At 31.4% G+C, this 19,089-nt stretch overlaps 1 protein-coding gene across 1 annotated transcript; it reads left to right on the top strand.

Annotated features, from left to right (window-relative positions):
- Positions 1-14,279: 14,279 nt before the first annotated feature.
- LOC132631320 (uncharacterized) lies at positions 14,280-15,320 on the top strand. Its single transcript, XM_060346904.1, has one exon. It carries the CDS (start codon positions 14,280-14,282, stop codon positions 15,318-15,320), a length of 1,041 nt encoding a protein of 346 aa, XP_060202887.1.
- Positions 15,321-19,089: the final 3,769 nt, after the last annotated feature.

Raw genomic sequence — 19,089 nt, 5'->3', positions numbered from 1 at the left:
ATGCCATAGCCCATAAGGGCATGCATGAATATTGCTGTTAAAATACTGTTTTTTCTTTTGGATTTGGGGTGGGGGGTGGGGGGCGCCTGTTTGCAAGGACACAGAGAAATGAGAGAGGAAAAGTGATGATCAAGGCTTGCCGCGGCATTCAAGTACGTTTCTTCCACTACAAATTCTTGAAAATTTGAGGCCCTAAGGCAAATAAATCTTTAAAGCCAAGCAACACTCCAAATGCAAAAAGATGCATATGCCTTCCTAATTGGGACTTTTGACTCCCCTTTCATGCACCCATTATTAGGGCTTAAGGGGTCGTTTGGTTAAGAAGTGTGATATGTGGATTTTTTTATATATAGATTAGTAATGTAGGGATTATTTAATTATGTGGTGATTAATATTTCCAAAAATGTCATACATGAAGTAATTACCATAAGATGGTACTTTTGTCTTCAAATAGTTTAATCCCCACATTATTACTACACACATATTCTTATATCACAATGTATCCCGCATAAAATATCATATAAATTCAGGCATAATTTAATGCGAGTATTATTTTTACCAACAACCAAATACTATACTCCCTCTCCCAAATTAACAGTCAATTTACACTCAAAAAATCTGTCTCAAAAAATTGTCATTTAGGAATTCAAAAGTACTTATATTGATAATTATTGTCACTCATACCCTTAACATTAAAGAAGTACTTAGTTCCTGTTAATATTGTTCAATTCACAAAAGCATTAATAAATAGAGGTAGCTTAGTAAATTACACTTTGTATTTATAGTTTTCTTAATAGACGTGGAAAAAAAAGCTAAAACAATGATTAAAATGGACGGAGCAAGTATCATCTAATGTGAAATTTGTGTTGGACTTAATTCTTTCAACGGAAAAGGCTCAAATATGCCATCGAACTATCGGAAATGGCTCATTTATGCCACTCGTCAATAGTTTGGCTCATTTATGCCATCAAACTATAGGAAATGGCTCATTTATGCCACTCATCAATAGTTTGACTCATTTATGTCATTACTCGTTACCAAAATGACTCATCCATGCCATTTTTCATTAACACCGGTTTTATAATACAAGATATGACACGTGGCCTCTAATGAGAGGTCTACGTCGTTTAATTAAACTAGCCCAATTTTAAATATCAAATTAAGTAAAAATCCGACCCATACACCCTGCCCACCCACAACCATAATCTAGTTGGAGGCCACGTGTCATATATGGTATTGTAAAATCAGCTTTAATGAAATATGCCATGGACGAGTCATTTTGGTAACAGATGATGGCATAAATGAGTCAAACTATTGACGAGTGGCATAAATGAGTCATTTTCTATAGTTCGATGGCATAAATGAGTCATTTCCTATAGTTTGATGACATAAATAAGCCAAACTATTGACGAGTGGCATAAATGAGTCATTTCGGATAGTTCGGTGGCATATTTGAGCCTTTTCAGTTCTTTCAATAACCAAACCAAACGATCCTTAAGGGTTTATATCATAGGCCATTTGGTGAAAACACACTTCTTAAAATAGCGATAGAAGCGCCGTCAAGTGGAACCCCACCACCACCGCCTCCTATACCCACGCCTATATAGGCTTTTGTCCGTGAATTATGCAATAAAAGTGAATAATCTATGTAGGTGGATTAATCATTTTTATGCACATCATATTCTATAGTCAGTGGAGCCTTTAGCTATGTATGTGACCCTTTTCTGTCTCTTCTTTAGGCATCGCTCCTCAATTCACCACATTTTAGCTTAATTTAGGTGGCCCATAATTATATAACACCAAAGAGTATAAAGTTAGCACAGATCGATCGTCTCAAAAGTTTGTGGTGGGGCGGTGAATATTTTTCATCCTTAATTAGAGATATCAGATTCGAATTAATGAAATCACATTTGATAGGGAATGTCAATTTCATTTGAAACCTTTTTTTTTTTGGGAGCGCTTTAACTCTTATAATGAAATTTTCCAACACAAATTCAAATTAATCGCATTAAACACCGGGTGAAAAGAAACTAGAAGGGGTTTGATTCGCAATATCTTTATGAGCGATTTCTCTGTCATATATAGTGAAGTCTATATATTAGCGTGGATCAACTTTTCACATTTATGATTCCAGTGAATATTGGAACAAAACTTTAATGAACTAAGTAGGAAGAAGTTTACTTGTCGAATAAAAAAAAGTAGGACGAAGTCTGTTCTAATAAGAAATTTTTTATAATCACAAAAATATCATTAGATATTTAAAATCACAAATATTAATAATTTATATTTTATTAAATTTACGTACCATTTCAAATTATATATATATATATATATATCACATAAGTTGAAATATAGATATAATAGTAAATTCAACCAATTCATGAGCATTATTTTTCTCCTAAGTCTCGACTTTTTTGGGTTCAGGAATGTCTCAAAGACACAACAGTACTGTAGACATAACCCGAAAAGGTCCAAAAATACCCTTGACCTATTCAAAAAGGCTCATAAATACCCTCCTTCCACCTTTTGGTCTAAAAATACACTTAAGGTTTGTTTTTGGCTCAAATATACCCCTCAAACTAACAAAGTTAAAGTTAACTCTTTTAAAAAGCCAAATGGCATTTTGTGATTGGACACATATATTATTTAATTTAAAAATTAAAAAATATGAACAAAACTGTTTTTTTTTTTTGCATTTCGTGAATTAATCAACGAAATATGTTTTTTTTTTTGTTTTTTTTTGCATTTCGTGAATAAAAAAACGAAATACGAAATTATAATTTTTTTTTGCATTTCGTGTATTAAAAAATGAAATAGGATAAAAAATTAATTTTGTTCATATAAAAACGAAATTGGAAAATATATTTTGTCCAATTTTCCAATTTCGTTTTTATATGAACGAAAATAACTTTTTTTATCCTATTTCGTTTTTTAATACACGAAATGCAAAAAAAATAATTATAATTTCCTATTTCGTTTTTTTATTCACGAAATGCAAAAAATAAAACATATTTCGTTGATTAATTCACGAAATGCAAAAAAAAAAACAGTTTCGTTCATATTTTTTAATTTTTAAGTTGCCACACAATTTTTTTTTAAAAAATATGTAAATTACGGAATTTTATTATTGGCAATTTTTTTTTTTAAATCTGGAATTTTAAATTACTGGCAATTTATTATTGGCATCTTTTTTTTAAATCTGGATTTTTTTTTAAATTACGGAATTTTATTATTGACCAATTACAAATTGCCATTTGGCTTTTTAAAAGAGTTAATTTTAACTTGTTAGTTTGAGGGGTATATTTGAGCCAAAAACAAACCTTAAGGGTATTTTTAGACCTAAAAGGTGGATGGAAGGGTATTTTTACACCAAAAGATGAAAGAAGGATATTTATAAGCTTTTTTGAATAGGTGAAGGGTATTTTTGGACCTTTTCCGGTAAACATAACATAATGAGCACAGCAAAATGGTCACTCACTTGTGTCCTGCGAAAGTACTGACTGCAAAAGAGAAACATTATCGATGCTTCCAAAATAGAAGTTTAATGTGGGGTTCTTGTCCCTCATTACTACTTATTAGAAGCACGAGTTGCGGTCCTTCTTCGTCGTCCGTTGATGGGCCCCATAAAAAAAAAACTTTTGAGCCCCATATTAAATAGGTTCTAAAAAAAAAGTTGTAAAAAAAAATTATGAGTCCCATATTAAACACCAACGTGAACCCCATATTAATAAAATCAAGCAATATTAAAAAAAAAAATGAATCTCATATTAAAAAAAACTTTTGGGCCCCATATTAAACAGACCCTAAAAAAAAATTGTAACAATAAATAAATTGTGGATCTCATATATATTAAACAACAACTAACATTTTTTTTAAAAATTGTGGGTCCCATATTAAACACCAACCAGTATTATAAACAAAAAAAAAGTAGAACCCACCACATCCAAACTCACGGGAAAAAAAAGTGGATCCCATATTAACAAAATCAAGCAATATTAAAAAAAAAAAGTGAATCTCATATTAAAAAAAAAACAAGGTTAAAAAAAATTGTGGGCCCATATTAAACATCAACCAATATTAAAAAAAAAAAAAAAGGAAAAAAAGTGAAACTCACCGCATCCGAAAACAAAATTGTAAAAATAAATAAATTGTGGACCCCATATATATTAAACAATAACTAATATTTAAAAAAAATTGTGGGTCCCATTTTAAACACCAACCAGTATTAAAAAAAAAAAAGTGGAACCCATATTAACAAAATCAAGAAATATTAAAAAAAAAGTGTATCCCATATTAAAAAAATAAACAATGTTAAAAACAAAATGTGGGGCTCATATTAAACATCACCCAGTATTAAAAAAAAAAAAGTGGAACCCACCACATCCAAACTCACGTAAAAAAAAAAGTGGACCCCATATTAACAGAATCAGGCAAAAAAAATTGTGGGCCCCATATATATTAAACAACAACTAATATTAAAAAAAAATATGGGCCCCATATTAAACACCAACCAGTATTTAAAAAAATAAAAAATAAAAATTGAAACCCACCACATCCAAACTCACGGAAAAAAAAAGTGGACCCCATATTAACAAAATCAAGTAATATTGAAAAAAAAAAGTGAATCGTATATTAAAAAAATAAACAATGTTAAAAAAAACTTTTGGGCCCCATATAAAACAGGCCTATAAAAAAAAAAATTGTGGACCACATATATATTAAACAATAACTAATATTTAAAAAAAAAATTGTGGGCCCCATATTAAACACCAACCAGTATTAAAAATAAAAGAAGAAAAAAGTGGAACCCACCACATCCAAACTCAGGAGAAAAAAAAGTGGACCCCATATTAACAAAATCAAGCAATATTAAAAAAAAAAAAAAAAGTGAATCTCATATTAAAAAAATAAACAATGTTAAAAAAAAATTGTGGGCCCATATTAAACACCAACCAGTATTAAAAAAAAAAAAAGTGGAACCCACCACATCCAAAAACAAAATTGTAAAAAATAAAATTGTGGACCCCATATATATTAAACAACAACTAATATTTAAAAAAAATAATTGTGGGCCCCATATTAAACACTAACCAGTATTAAAAAAAAAAAAAAGGTGGAACGCACCACATCCAAACTCACGGGAAAAAAAAGTGGACCCCATATTAACAAAATCAAGCAATATTAAAAAAAAAAAGTGAATCCCATATTAAAAAAATAAACAATGTTAAAAAAAATTGTGGGGCCCATATTAAACATCACCCAGTATTAAAAAAAAAAAAAAAAAAAAAGAGGAATCTACTACATCCAAACTCACGGGAAAAAAAAAGTGGACCCCATATTAACAGAATCAGGCAAAACAAATGTGGGCCCCATATATATTAAACAACAACTAATATTAAAAAAAAAATTGTGCGCCCCATATTAAATATCAACCAGTATTAAAAAAAAAAAAAAGTAGAACCCACTACATCCAAACTCACGGGAAAAAAAAAAAGTGAACCCCATATTAACAAAATCAAGCAATATTAAAAAAAAAAAAAGTAAATCCCATATTAAAAAAATAAACAATGTTAAAAAAAAATGTGGGCCCCATATAAACACCAACCAGTATTAAAAAAAGTGGGACCCACCACATCCAAACTCACGGGAAAAAAAAGTGGACGCCATATTAACAAAATCAAGCAATATTAAAAAAAAAAAAAGTGAATCACATATTAATAAAACAAACAATTTTAAAAAACAAATGCTTCGAAATTCAAACAATTAAATCAATAATGATGGACTCATTGCCACATGCGTATCAACCCATTAGTGGGAGCAAATGAAATTATTGTACAGCAACATACTTAAAATACTTATATATTAAAATAAGATAGAATTTAAATACTTTTTCATTTTTTCCTTACTCTAATAAATGTGAAAAGAGATTAATGTAATAAAAGAAAAAATAATATTAAATGGAGATCAAATAATTAATAAGCTGAATTAGTGAAATTATAATTCTAATTTACGTTTCCTTAAAAAATCATGTAAAAAACAACATGACAAGTAAAATGAGTTAAACAAAAAATATTTACTAAAAATTTAAAAATAGAAGTTCTTCATGGCCCCATATTAAACACCAACCAGTATTAAAAAAAAAAAAAAAGTGGAACCGACCACATCCAAACTCACGGGAAAAAAAAAAGTAAACCCCATATTAACAAAATCAAGCAATATTAATAATAATAAAAAAAATGAATCCCATATTAAAAAAACAAACAATGTTAAAAAAAAAGTGCTTAGAAAATCAAACAATTAAATCAATAATGATGGACTCATTGCCACATACGTATCAACCCATTAGTGGGAGCAAATGAAATTATTGTACAACAACATACTTAAAATACTTATATATTAAAATAAGATAGAATTTAATTACTTTTTCATTTTTTTCTTACTCTAATAAATGTGAAAAGAGATTAATATCAAATGGAGATCAAATAATGAATAAGGTAAATTAGTCAAATTATAATTCTAATTCACGTTTCCTTAAAAAACCATGCAAAAGACAACATGACAAGTAAAATGAGTTAAACCGAGAATATTTACCAAAAATTAAAAAATAGCATTTCTTCGTTTAAATAGAAAGTTAATTTCTACTTTGTTTCGTTTCAAACATGTAAAATTAATTTAATAATTTGAATTAGAATTATCCAAATCAAAATTTGATAAAAAATAATAAGTATTTTACACTTTTAAATTAATCGAATTAAAATTGAAAGTATCAACTGATGCTTAAATATTGCTATTATTTTATCTCAAACAGAGGAAAATAGTTTTCTTTTAACCAAGTCTTCTGTTTTAAAAAATATTAATAAATTTTCGTAGCAAACACGAATAAAATAAAGTTTTTGATACGGAGCACAAACTACAATGTTATATTAATCGTATTTTGAACGTAGAATATATATATATATATATATATATTATCACTATATAAACACAACTACATATATATAGATACACTATAATATGAAGTGTTGGGCCCGTGCGCAGCACGGACATAAGCCATCTAGTTATATATCTAATTATTTCACTAAACCTACGTTTACTATATATCATAATTTGATGAAATACTTTATTGATCACTTCAAAATGTGAATGCACCAAATCTGTCAATATTGCCCAGGGAGTCCTTCCTCGAAGCAAGGGAACGATGGATCTCTATACTTTTTTAATTAAAATATGGGAAAGAGACTAAAGTACCATGTCATAAATGATGGATTTTTTTTTAATTTTTTTTTTCCCACCCATTTAGGAGGATTTATAGTGTTTCCATACTTCCCCTCCAGTGTGACTCGAATTCAGGACCTATCGGTCGTAGGTGAAGGTGCTTAACCACTGAGCCATCCTCACTTGTCAAAAAATGATGGATTATAGGGTCCTATAAGAGGTTTTTTTCCTCTTTTTGTTTTCTATGAATTTCACGTTTGATTGCACATGTGACCCGTCTTATCGATTGTATATACAAATGTATGTTGTTTATGATTAACTATCAAACAATGGAATTTATTGATTCATTTTAATTAACATGAAGGGATAAGAACACATTTCTGACAAAAAAGTTTTTGGCTTCACTTAAAGGTAACCCTTTATCACGTATAATCAATTCCATAGATTTTAGATAAAAGATATAATTTTCAATAGTAGCTAGCCACATGTACTTCTTATTTTAATTTGTTCACGAACAAAACTACATTTAAGCATGTAACCGCAAGTAGATGATCAAAATACTAAACACAATAATATATCTTGATCATACATTGTAAAAATAGGCAAAGTTATGGAGAAGCAAATAATGTGGCAGATACGTACCTTGATAAATACAGAATGAAATTAGAATTTTGAAGCCTGGCAGTCGCGGTATATATCTACTACTCCTATATATATTATCAGTACATACTCCCATCCTATGTTTTATTTTCTTTCAATAAGGATTATACTATAGTGAAAACAGTCCCAGTTTGTAATAACTAAACCTTTCTTTTGCTTCATTTTAATATAAGTATCCTTATTAGCAAAAAAAAAAACACCTTGAAAATAAATTACCGAATTCATTATTTTCCTAAGAGCAACTAAATGACCAGTTCCATGCAAGCGTTTCTAATGTATGACATGGACTAGGAGTAAAATGATCACATTAATTGAGGCAACCCATGGAATTGTAATTTAAGTTTTTTTTTTCATTTTCTGGGTTTTGGTTATCGAATTAATGTAATAGCTTATGGTTGTGACAAGACCAAAATAAAATAGTGGCATTTGTGTTCCTCAACACCAGACAAGTTAGTCCTTTGATTAATTGGCTTTTGGACACCTTTTCCTTTAATTGTTCTTTTTCAACTAATTAAATGGAAAGGTGGAAGAGCAGCAAGTTATGTGGCCCCTAGAATTTATTTGCATTTTATATACAATAAGAAAATGAAGGACAAATATCTCTCTTTCATATACAATATGAATATCCATGTAATTTCTTTGTATTTTCTTTTCGACTGCATTACACGACTTTAAATCCATGTACTTTCTTTGTATTTTCTTTTCGATTGCATTACACAACTTTAAATTCAAACCGCTCCTAATAATTTGAAAGTTCCAACTTTCAAGAATTTGGTGTTTTTTTTTTTTTTTCTCTATTCTCAATTGCATGGGCGGAATGGGGGATGCCCCTTCTCCAAAAAATTATACTATATATTCTTAAGAGATCCACATCGTTTATATAAATGATTGATGGTCTCTTTATATGGCTTGGGCAGTCTTCACTTCTTGACCTAGCTTTTGGGTTGAGTTAAGCCCAAGATTCATTTCTTTACATGGTATCGGAGCAAGACTCATCTCAATTCTCATTTTGGATGTTGGACGACCCCCATATTATAATTACGCACCAGATATCTAATCCTGGGCGCGAGAGAGGGTGTTAAGAGTCCCACATCATCCCAATTCTCATTTCGGATGTTGGGCCCTCATTTTAAAATTACGCACCAGATGTCCAATCCTTGGCGCGAGAAAGGGTGTTAAGAGTCTCACATCGTTTATATAAGAGATGAGTGGTCTTTTTAAGAGTCTGGTGCCTAAATGACACCTTTTTAACCACAAGTTTCAAAAGGGGTTGTGGGTTACACGATAAACCAAAACGTGTTTATCATGTAGCACTACACAAGTTACTAAAATTTTAACGGTAAGTCGGCTGTTCCGTCTCCGACTTTTAAAAAAAAAAAATTATACAAAGCAAATCATGTACCCCAGCCTACATAAAAAAAGTTATAGATTGGGAATATTTAATTTATATTTTTGTGTTTTTTGTAAGTTCACATATTATTTCACAATTTTTTTACTATTATATGACTTTGTTTGAGTTAAATTATTTTTGAATGTTATGTGGCAACAAATGAAAAAAATAAGCACGATAAATCAAGAAAAAATGGACAAAAAAAATTTATATACAAGGCAAATCGTGTAGGGGTACACGATTTGCAAAAGAATTTTTTTGCAAATCATGTACCCTTACACGATTTACTAAAAAAGACTTTGCAGATCATGTAGAGGTAAACGATTATCCTTGTATAATTTTAAAGTCAGAGACGGAACAAACGGCTTATCGTTAAAATTTTGGTAACTCGTATAGTGCTATACAATAAACCCATATTGGTTTATAGTGTAGTGCTGCCCATGACACCTTTTGAAATTTTTGGTTAGAAAAGGTGCCATTTATACGCCGGACTCATATCTTTAATATGGCTTGGGCAATTTTCCCCTCTTGAGCTAGCTTTTGGAGTTGCTTTAAATGGTATCAGAGCAGGACCCTTCCCAATCCTTTCGGCCCCCATATTAAAATTACGCACGAGGATAGAGTTAGACCCAAAATTCATTTCTTTATATATATAGTAGAAGGTTAAATTTAGTTTTTATGTATATATAGTAGATGTTGCATCCCCTTAATCTTTTTGTATATTTAATTCTTTATATTTTGAATCTTAGTGATAAATCCTAATTTGGCCACTGCTCATTTATTTAATTAGCTAGGTGATGAACTAATTATAGTGAATGTTCATGTATAGTCATTTCACTTGAACATTACTAGTAAGAGAGTTTCTGTGTATCACCATTTGTCTAAGTTTTTTTCCCTTGAAATTACTTATTTCGTTTTCAATATATGCTATTTTTCATACTTTTGACGAATGACTTGTTTGCTCGAACTATAAGTGATGAAAAAAAAGTATCGAGTAGAAAAATGAATCTACGTGTTGAAGACCTCAGTAATTGATAAACGATAATTGAAAGTTCTTTTTGAAATTTCTTTGAAAAGATTTGCAATTGGAAGTAGCATAACAACGAAAATGTCAAACGTTCATTTAACACACGGATTGGTTCAAGCGTTACCATCCCAAATTAGTACAAAAATTTGACGGAAAATACAATTGGACAAATTAATTAATACTAGTTAAATTCGTTAGGTCTTGACTAGGAAACTTACTTCGTATTAATTAATCGCTTAATGACTCATTACACAAGACATTACGTAGGGCAGCTTCATTTTCATGACTCAAGCATGACCTTTTTGGATTAAATTGTAACCGGACTCCAAAAGTTTATCAAAACAAGCCAAAAGAGAAAAGGTGTTTACCTTCAAAATGGTTCTTTTTATCATTAAAAAAGTTCCACTTAGTGGGGAAATGACAGGTGGTGGTATAGATTATAGTCATACTAACCTTTTTTCATTTACTTTTTAATAGTAAAGTTTGATGTTTACCTAAAGTCACTTATTTTTTGGGAGCTTTTTCCTTGGAATGTATATTTTTAGTTCTTAAGCTATTTTATATCCCTTAAAATTGGTACTCCTACGTACAAAAGTTCCGTGTCATTGCTCAGGTAACTGCGTACATGTACGTAACACCTTGATTAACTTTTCAACTAGTAGAATCCTCCCTTTTGTTACCCTTTAATTTTTTGTTTATTGTATAACTGTTACTTTTACATTTTAAGTACGGGAGATTATCTTGAGGGAGGGGTTGAAATTTGAACAAATTAATTACGGAAAAGGGCCAAAATTACTCCTGAACTTTGAAAAATAGTTCATCCATACCCTTCGTTATACTTTAGGGCCAATTATACCCTTACAGTTATACTATGGGGTCAATTATACCCTTCTGTCTAACTGTTGCCACGTGGCATCATCCCAGCCCTTCAAAATTATTTTACCCTCAAATAATTTTTTACTCACTAAAATAACTCAATCCGACCCGAAATTATTTTTTTCAGCAAAAATAATACGGATAATTTTTATATTTTTTTCTGGAAAAATTATCCGTATTATTTTTGCTGAAAAAAAAAAATTCGGGTCGGATTGAGTTATTTTAGTGAGTAAAAAATTATTTGAGGGTAAAATAATTTTGAAGGGCTGAGATGATGCCACGTGGCAACAGTTAGACAGAAGGGTATAATTGACCCCATAGTATAACTGTAAGGGTATAATTGACCCTAAAGTATAACGAAGGGTATGGATAAACTATTTTTCAAAGTTCAGGGGTAATTTTGACCCTTTTCCGAATTAATTATTAACATTAGAAAGAGTTTTATTTTCCCGCTTTCGTGCTTTGTTTAATTTATAATAGTCTTTAATATATGGCTAGTTTGTAAGAAATTTTCCCTTTTTTATACTTAAATTAGATTGAGCTAGGTTTCAATCTTAGGGTATGGATGGAAGATGGTTCTTTTGACGAGTGTTTGGTTCATTTTCATTGTCACGTATATATGTCGACATGAAAGAGATAAATATGGTTAACTAAGGTTACTTGGAACCCTAGAGAAAGTACATCAGCAAACAAGAATAAGATAGATTTGTTGACTGACTTTGGTGAATTTTATCTACTTTAGTCATCTCTATTAATTCAGCTGTAAGACCAAAGAAAAGACTAGCAATTAACTTTTAGGTTTAACATGCTTCATTCAATTATAATAAGCAGACATGATGAGTAAAGTAATTTAAGTTTCCATACAGTTGCTTTTTTTTTTTTTTAAATCATTCTTGTCCATCAAATATCTTAAGCACCATGATCTATCTGGATCGCTCTGTGATACAAAATTTAAGATGAGATAACGAAAGTTACAGATGTATAACGAGAAGTTGAGAAAAAAAGTTTTATAAATATTTGTTCGGTTATTTAAATAAAAGCTCATCCTTAGTGAAAATACCCCAATAATAAAAAAATAAAAAAAGCAGTAAATTACTGCGTTAAAGGACTTAACTGTAACGGCGCGATTAAGTCCAATAGCTCAGTAATTTACTGCGCTATACTTTAAAAAAAAAATAAAAAAAATTCACACTTTTCTTTTCATTATCCTTCACTGTGTGATTTGTCTATGTTAGTAGATGAATGTTACGGCTCTGAATTAGTTCTTAGTATCATTTTTACTTAATTCGAAGCTACTGATAAACGTAATATCATTTTCTTCAAAATTCAACCGTATTCTAGTTTTTCTTCAAAATTTAACCATAGCATTGTTTAAATTCAAAAATTTCATTGTCATTTACTGTGTGATTCAATTTATATAGAACTCGATTATTTTTTTGTGCAATTAATAAAATTTCAGGTTGTCGTTTTAGTGTTATTTTAGCGTGTTATTTTTTAGTTAATGCGTAACTTTTTTTTTAATGATTAATTTAGGATGTCAAGCGAGTTAGTTATAAACGGTAACAAAGAGTAAAATAAGATTTATCATTACGAAATAAATACGCAAAAAATATACTTAATTTTTACTTAAACCATGCATCGTGCACCCATAATATATCTAATCTATTCTACTCATAATACCTTCTCAATGCTCCCACTTAGATTTGATCCTAGGTGGTTGGCATAAAAAAGAAGTAAACCACCATGCCAAGTTGGTGAAAGCTACAAAGTAGACACATTTCATTTTTTATAATGTTCACTAATGCTATCTAACTTGTTTTCATAAATTGAATTTCGAGCCTTGAAATTGACATTCAAAACATCATTACCAAAGGGATTACCATCTTCAAATATATTTTTTATGATTAGATTTTTACTAAAGATGAATGAAAATTGTGCATCAATTTGGGACAAAATTCAAATTGAATGGGATAAAGGACGTTTTTCTAAAAAAATGGCCTAGCCAAACCGCCTTGCGGCCTTTTGCGCGGCTAGATCTCAAAAAAAATACCCAAAATCAAAAGAAGAAAAAAATCGCGTAAATCAGACATCTGAGCGCAAAGTTATGATCGTTTAAAGTTTCACCAATTTAGAACTACTATATACTCCATATTTAATAATTTTATCTTATTTTTATAACTACTTAAGTCTACTGGATGGAAAATTCATGGGACTTGCATAACACATTAATTTACGCGTTATTCAAACAATTTTATTTTTAAAAAAAAAATAATGACGTCATTAACATAGTAAATTAATGCGCCACTGGACTTAACTGTATCGTTACAGTTAAGTCCTTTAACGCAGAAATTTACTACGTTAAAGGTACTTTGATACCACTTTTTTTTATGAGGTATTTTTATTCACTTTTTTTTTTTTGAGTCATTTTAATTCCGGACTCGACTATATATCAAAGTGGTTATTAAAAGGTCTAATGGTAACACCCTGGAAGACTAATCAGCTTGTCTCGCCCTCAACTCACTGACTCATCTCACACGAATAAAAAAGAAAAAGTTAACTAATACACATTGATAGTTCAATTTTTTTTAAGTTATCATATTATTTAAAAAGAAAAGTATCTACTATAAGTTTTTATAACAAGTCGGAAATTTATGAGTACTGAGTATTAATTTTTCAGGGCGAAAAAAAGACATACATGGTTAGTAACTTCTTATTATTAATACTTATATTGGTAGCATAATAATTTTTTTATACCGTCCGTATATATAAGTTAAGTTAAAAAAAAAAAAAAAAAAAAAAAAAGTATTCTCATGAATAATCGAGATTAAGTTTAAAGCAAATCAGTGGTACATTCATTATTGCCACCATTGTCTACTTATAAAAAGGCTTCCATTAGCCTTACTTGATTGCTCTGTTGGTCTATGATGTTGTGTTGTACCCAATATATATGTGTCTATCACTAGTGGCTAGCCTGTAAAGATTCAGCTCTCCACCAAAACGAAAAAACCAAGTCTCATCAGAAAATCTATTAATTCTTCTTTGCACTTTGCAATTCTTTAAGACAAATCACTCTTCATATATTAGCCAAAAGAAAATTACTCTTTTCTGTCCATGGCAACGTTGATAGCGGACAGATTATCAGAGAAGAGAGGTAAATTGGTCAAAACTGCAATATTAACCATGGAGCTTCTTCTCTTATCCACAGGACTTATTTCTACTTTTATCATGCTAAAAAAAGCTATTAGTCCTCGTTACTTATTTAACATGGTCCTCGTTAAATTAAGTGAAATCTTGAATTCTTCGAAGTGCTTCTTGTCATCTCCACTTTACATCTGCCTCTTCATCAACTCTGTTGTCATCCTTATTTTGACTCTCTCCAAATTTCACCACCCCACAATGGACTTCCTCAATGTTTTTCTAGATGAAAAGCATGTTGATCATGATGATATTCAGATTCAGCCACAAGCACATGATGAAAAAGAGGACAATATGCCGAAAAGAACCAATTCTGTTATTGCAATGGACACCGTTATGTCGTTTTTTAGCCGCTATAATTCAGATCCTGTCTTAGAAGATAGTATTGAAGATGAGATCCCCTGTAGTGTGAAAGACATTGAAATGGATTGTGTAACAAAATCGTCCTTTCCAAACATAACTCCTTTGACTGAAGCCCGTGAAACCGTCGATCCACGTTCACAAAATCCACCCGAGACAATTACAACAAGAAACAATTACCAAGAAATGGTGATGAATGAAGAAAATATTGAAGAATTCGAGGATGATGACTCGTTGGATGCCACGTGGAAGGCGATAACCGGAGGAGGAAACAGTAAGAAAAAGAAGAAACAAGTACTTAAGAAAAGTGATACATGTCCAATGGAGCCAGTGACAACAGCACAGAGCATTGACTCAAAGGACTTGTTGCCATCAGTAGCTGCAGCATGGAAAGACTTGAGAAAATCAGTGACGTTTAACGATGCTTTATCGGTGTTTCGAAGAGGGGGTTTAAGAGGGGATTTTTCTGTTAGTGCAGAGGAATCCAACAAGAAATTTGATGATTTTATTAAGAAGATCAACCGTGAGAGGTTGCTGCAGAGGCAAGAATCTGATCAGCGTGCCTTCAAGAATAATATGCTAAATCGGGCACGTTAACTAGCTAGAATTACTAGTAGTTTAGTAAATATTGTACAGGGCAAATTAAAGCCATCGAGTGAAGAGTGTTTTTTGTTCTTGTCAATTTTAACTACTAGCTAGTAATGTACTAGTACTACAGTTTGCATCTTTTTGCTGGTGTTTGCACCATTTTTAGGTCAGATTAGTTTTACCTTGGTTGTTTCTGTAAAGTATATCACTTGTAGTATATTCATGAGACTACTCTAGCTACTTTGTTGTCTTATATTAATTTGACTAAATGTTGTACAAAGCAAGTTAGTGCTAGCAAGCGAAGAGATTTTTTCATTTTTAACAACACTAGAAACTAGCTGTACTACTACGACAACAGTTAGCACTTTTTGTGCGGGTATCAAATTTGTTTTACCTTGTTTGTTTCTCCAACGTATATCACGTGTAGTATTTGGTGAGATTCCTCTAGCTACTTTCGTGTCTGTGGACTCTGTATATGTAAGTCCTAAATCGAAAACCATCAAGTAAATGATACAACAACATACACTTGCTCCTTTCGCGTTAAATTATTTAAATTATATATATGCGCTGTAAAATGATTTTTTATACTAGGACTCGTGTAATGGCATGTTACTTACCATTATTGTAGATTACCGATAAGTGTTCGTTAAATAAAATCATCCGCAATTATCTTTTACATGATTCTTTTTAAAAAAAAAAAAAAAACAGCCTCCATTTTGATCATTGATGTGCAAAAAGCACATGTTTGTACTAATCTATCCTAACCAAAAGAGCCATCTTTTACATGATTTAATTGAGTAAATATTTTTTTTCAGGGCTTAGAACTTAAAAAACTATTTTAGTATTATAATCATTAATCCACTATGTCCGCGATCATCATCATTATTACTAATAATTAAACCAACAAATCAACCGCTAAATAAGAAATTGATATAAAATATTGATTTCAGTTGCATTGTGGACTTCAAATTACATGTGTAAAGTACTTTCTAATTGCAAACTTTAGCCGAAATAATTTGACTTTTAAGTGTTCTGTTTAACTTGTTCATGAATTGTCGAATTAGCTCAGAGTTACCAATGGAACGACTTGTATGTTGAAATGTGCCAAGTCCATCACATCAAGTAGAACTCATTTGGTAACCAATTCGGCTTTAATTATTTGGTTTATTCCTACTACATAAATGTGTTAAAAGTTAAAACAAAGAGCTTGGAGTGAAAAGTCTCCTGGCAAATTGCTGGGAGGTTCCCTTTCCATGCACAAGTCAATAATTAATGTAATTTGTTATTGTTTATGAAACTATATATAATTGGAAATGAAAAAGAGAAGCAAACCATAACTTTGTAGAGAGGAGAGAGAGATTATATTATCATCTTTTCTTGATGTTGCAAATGAGAAGTCATAGCTCCTTATTTATAGAAGAAGTTTGTCCCTCAACCGACAATATACAATTTGTACAAGTTGTTCTACAACTTGGTAGAACTAAGATATACAACTAATATATAACTTTCTACAACTAAGAAACAACTTGCAAGTGCAAGTTGTATTTATCACTTAATGTGTAGGTGGTATAATTTACATGTAATAATACATCCAAATATCAACTTGTAAAATAATTCATAACACTCCCCCTTGGATGTTTTAATAATAGATAATGTGCCTCGTTAGAACCTTACTAGGAAAAACCCAGTGGGAAAAATCCTTGTGAAGGGAAAAGAGTACACATATATGGTAATACGCATTTCCAGTTGCCTCATTAAAAACCTTACCAGGAAAACCCAACGGGACAAAACCTTGGTTAAGGAAAAAAGAGTGCAACGCGTATTTACTCCCCCTAATTAAAGCATCGCTTAATTCTTGAAAATTATGTACTCCGATCTTGAATATCAACTTGTTGTATGTTGAGGTTGGCAGTATATTTATGATCAAATCTGTCAAATCATCATTTGAACGAACTGGTCGATCACGTATGCCACCATCTCTTGATAGTTGCATCGTTGTCATGTAATATTGTTGCAATCACGCCAAGTACATTCTTGACTTGCTTTATAAACTGCTGTTATCTTTCTATGATTTGACTGTCAGTAAAATAACATGGTATGACAGTAATCCTTCATGGAAATAGATAACGTATCTGTATCGAACTCTTATGCAGATCATATCAATGCCCTGTATATCCAAAACACTTGACAATATTTGTTAGGATAAACACATTCATGTCAGGGCTTTCATCTGCAATATGGAATTGATCTATTTCAATATCTCCATTTAGGAGTAAAACTATATAGAAAGATACATAAATGCATCAATTGCACAAATATATGGTACTTCAGGACTAATTCAATTTTCTCATTTCAATCTAATTTAGCAATTATCTACTACTTTTGGAAACTTTTCGAGAGCTTCAATAATTGTAACACCCCGTATCGTTAGAGTTCTAGTGGAAAAACTGAAGGATTGAACGTTTTGCGAAAATGGTTGATAGGCCTACTTCGAGCAGCCATAACTCCTTGATTAGTTGGGAATTTGGGAAAGTACCCTTAATGAAAGTTGTAGTACGTAGAAATACCTTTCTAACGATATAAGGACCAAGCCAATCAGAGATCGTAGCAAGAAGATATGATCGTCTCAATATGGTTAATAGTAAGGCACATAAAATTCTATAGAATAAGCTAAGTTTTCGATACGTCTGCCTTCCAGTCTAATTTCGAGAAAATCCGTTGGGAATTTGAGGAAACTTAAAACATGAAAGTTGTAGCTCTTTGAAATAGCTTTCCAACGGTATATTGTGGATCCCAAACAGAGATGTGTACAAGAAGTTATCTCCATTTTACCGAATACTGTGCAGAACCGACACAGGTCCGTTGAGAGGGCGTGTGCGCTGGTCCCGCGTCGCGCGCCGATCGCGCAAAAACCCCCTCTCTGAATATTGACCTGCATATGGTCGTGCTCTGCATGTACGTCTCGGGCCCAACGCATAACAGGCCGGGTTTCGGGTCAAAATTCGGGATTTCGCGTTTTAAGTTATATTTAAGCTTGGGGTTTATTTCCCTAACACCCCTAGTCACGAAAAATCACCCTAAAGTCAGAGAGAACAAGTCCCAAGCCTCAAGAACCCTACAAGGTAAGTTTTATCATGATTCCAGATTGAATTCAAGTCCATAATCGCTTTCTAACTTGAGTAAACCCTTCTAATCGATAGAATTGTGAGTGGAACATTATTGTTGGGCGTGAAAACCCTAGAACTCGAATTCAAGAGGATTGAACATCAAAAAGGTAATGCTTCTACACTCTAATCATTCATAATAGTGAATTGATGAGTTCTTGGGAGAATGGTAAATGGGTTTAGTAAAGAGAATTACACGAACTATAGTAGGGTTTTGGATTGTTGACTTGAGATTGTTATAATCATATGGGTGATGGAGAATGATGTTAATTACACCCAATTGAGATTGTAGAATCACCTAGAAGTAATAGAATGGGAATTGGGTGAAGAAATCACCATTAATGGAGATTGTGGAGCTTTATGCCCACTAAGTATTTGATAAAATGCTTAGATGACTAAAAGCATGGATATTATTGCTAATATAGAATCCCTTTGACTCGTATTGATATAGATCAGAGTTGGAAGGGTTGACGAACATTGTATTACGCTCAAAGGCTGGAATTAAGGTATGTGAGGCTAACTATCTACGTTAGGGAATGTTCATGATTCTCCCTACGCCTCATTCTTCATACTTTTCAGTAATTTGACTCAAAGTACAGTTTAGCCCTAGTTTC

Source organism: Lycium barbarum, chromosome 3, assembly GCF_019175385.1.
Source record: "Lycium barbarum isolate Lr01 chromosome 3, ASM1917538v2, whole genome shotgun sequence".
In the NCBI taxonomy this organism is placed as follows: Eukaryota; Viridiplantae; Streptophyta; class Magnoliopsida; order Solanales; family Solanaceae; genus Lycium; species Lycium barbarum.
Note: the sequence above shows the minus strand (reverse complement) of the source record. Positions and strands in the feature narration are given on the sequence as shown.

Bases quoted from the DNA above. Each gene is read 5' to 3' on its own strand.
- LOC132631320 (XM_060346904.1), top strand. From the start codon at position 14,280: ATGGCAACGTTGATAGCGGACAGATTATCAGAGAAGAGAGGTAAATTG.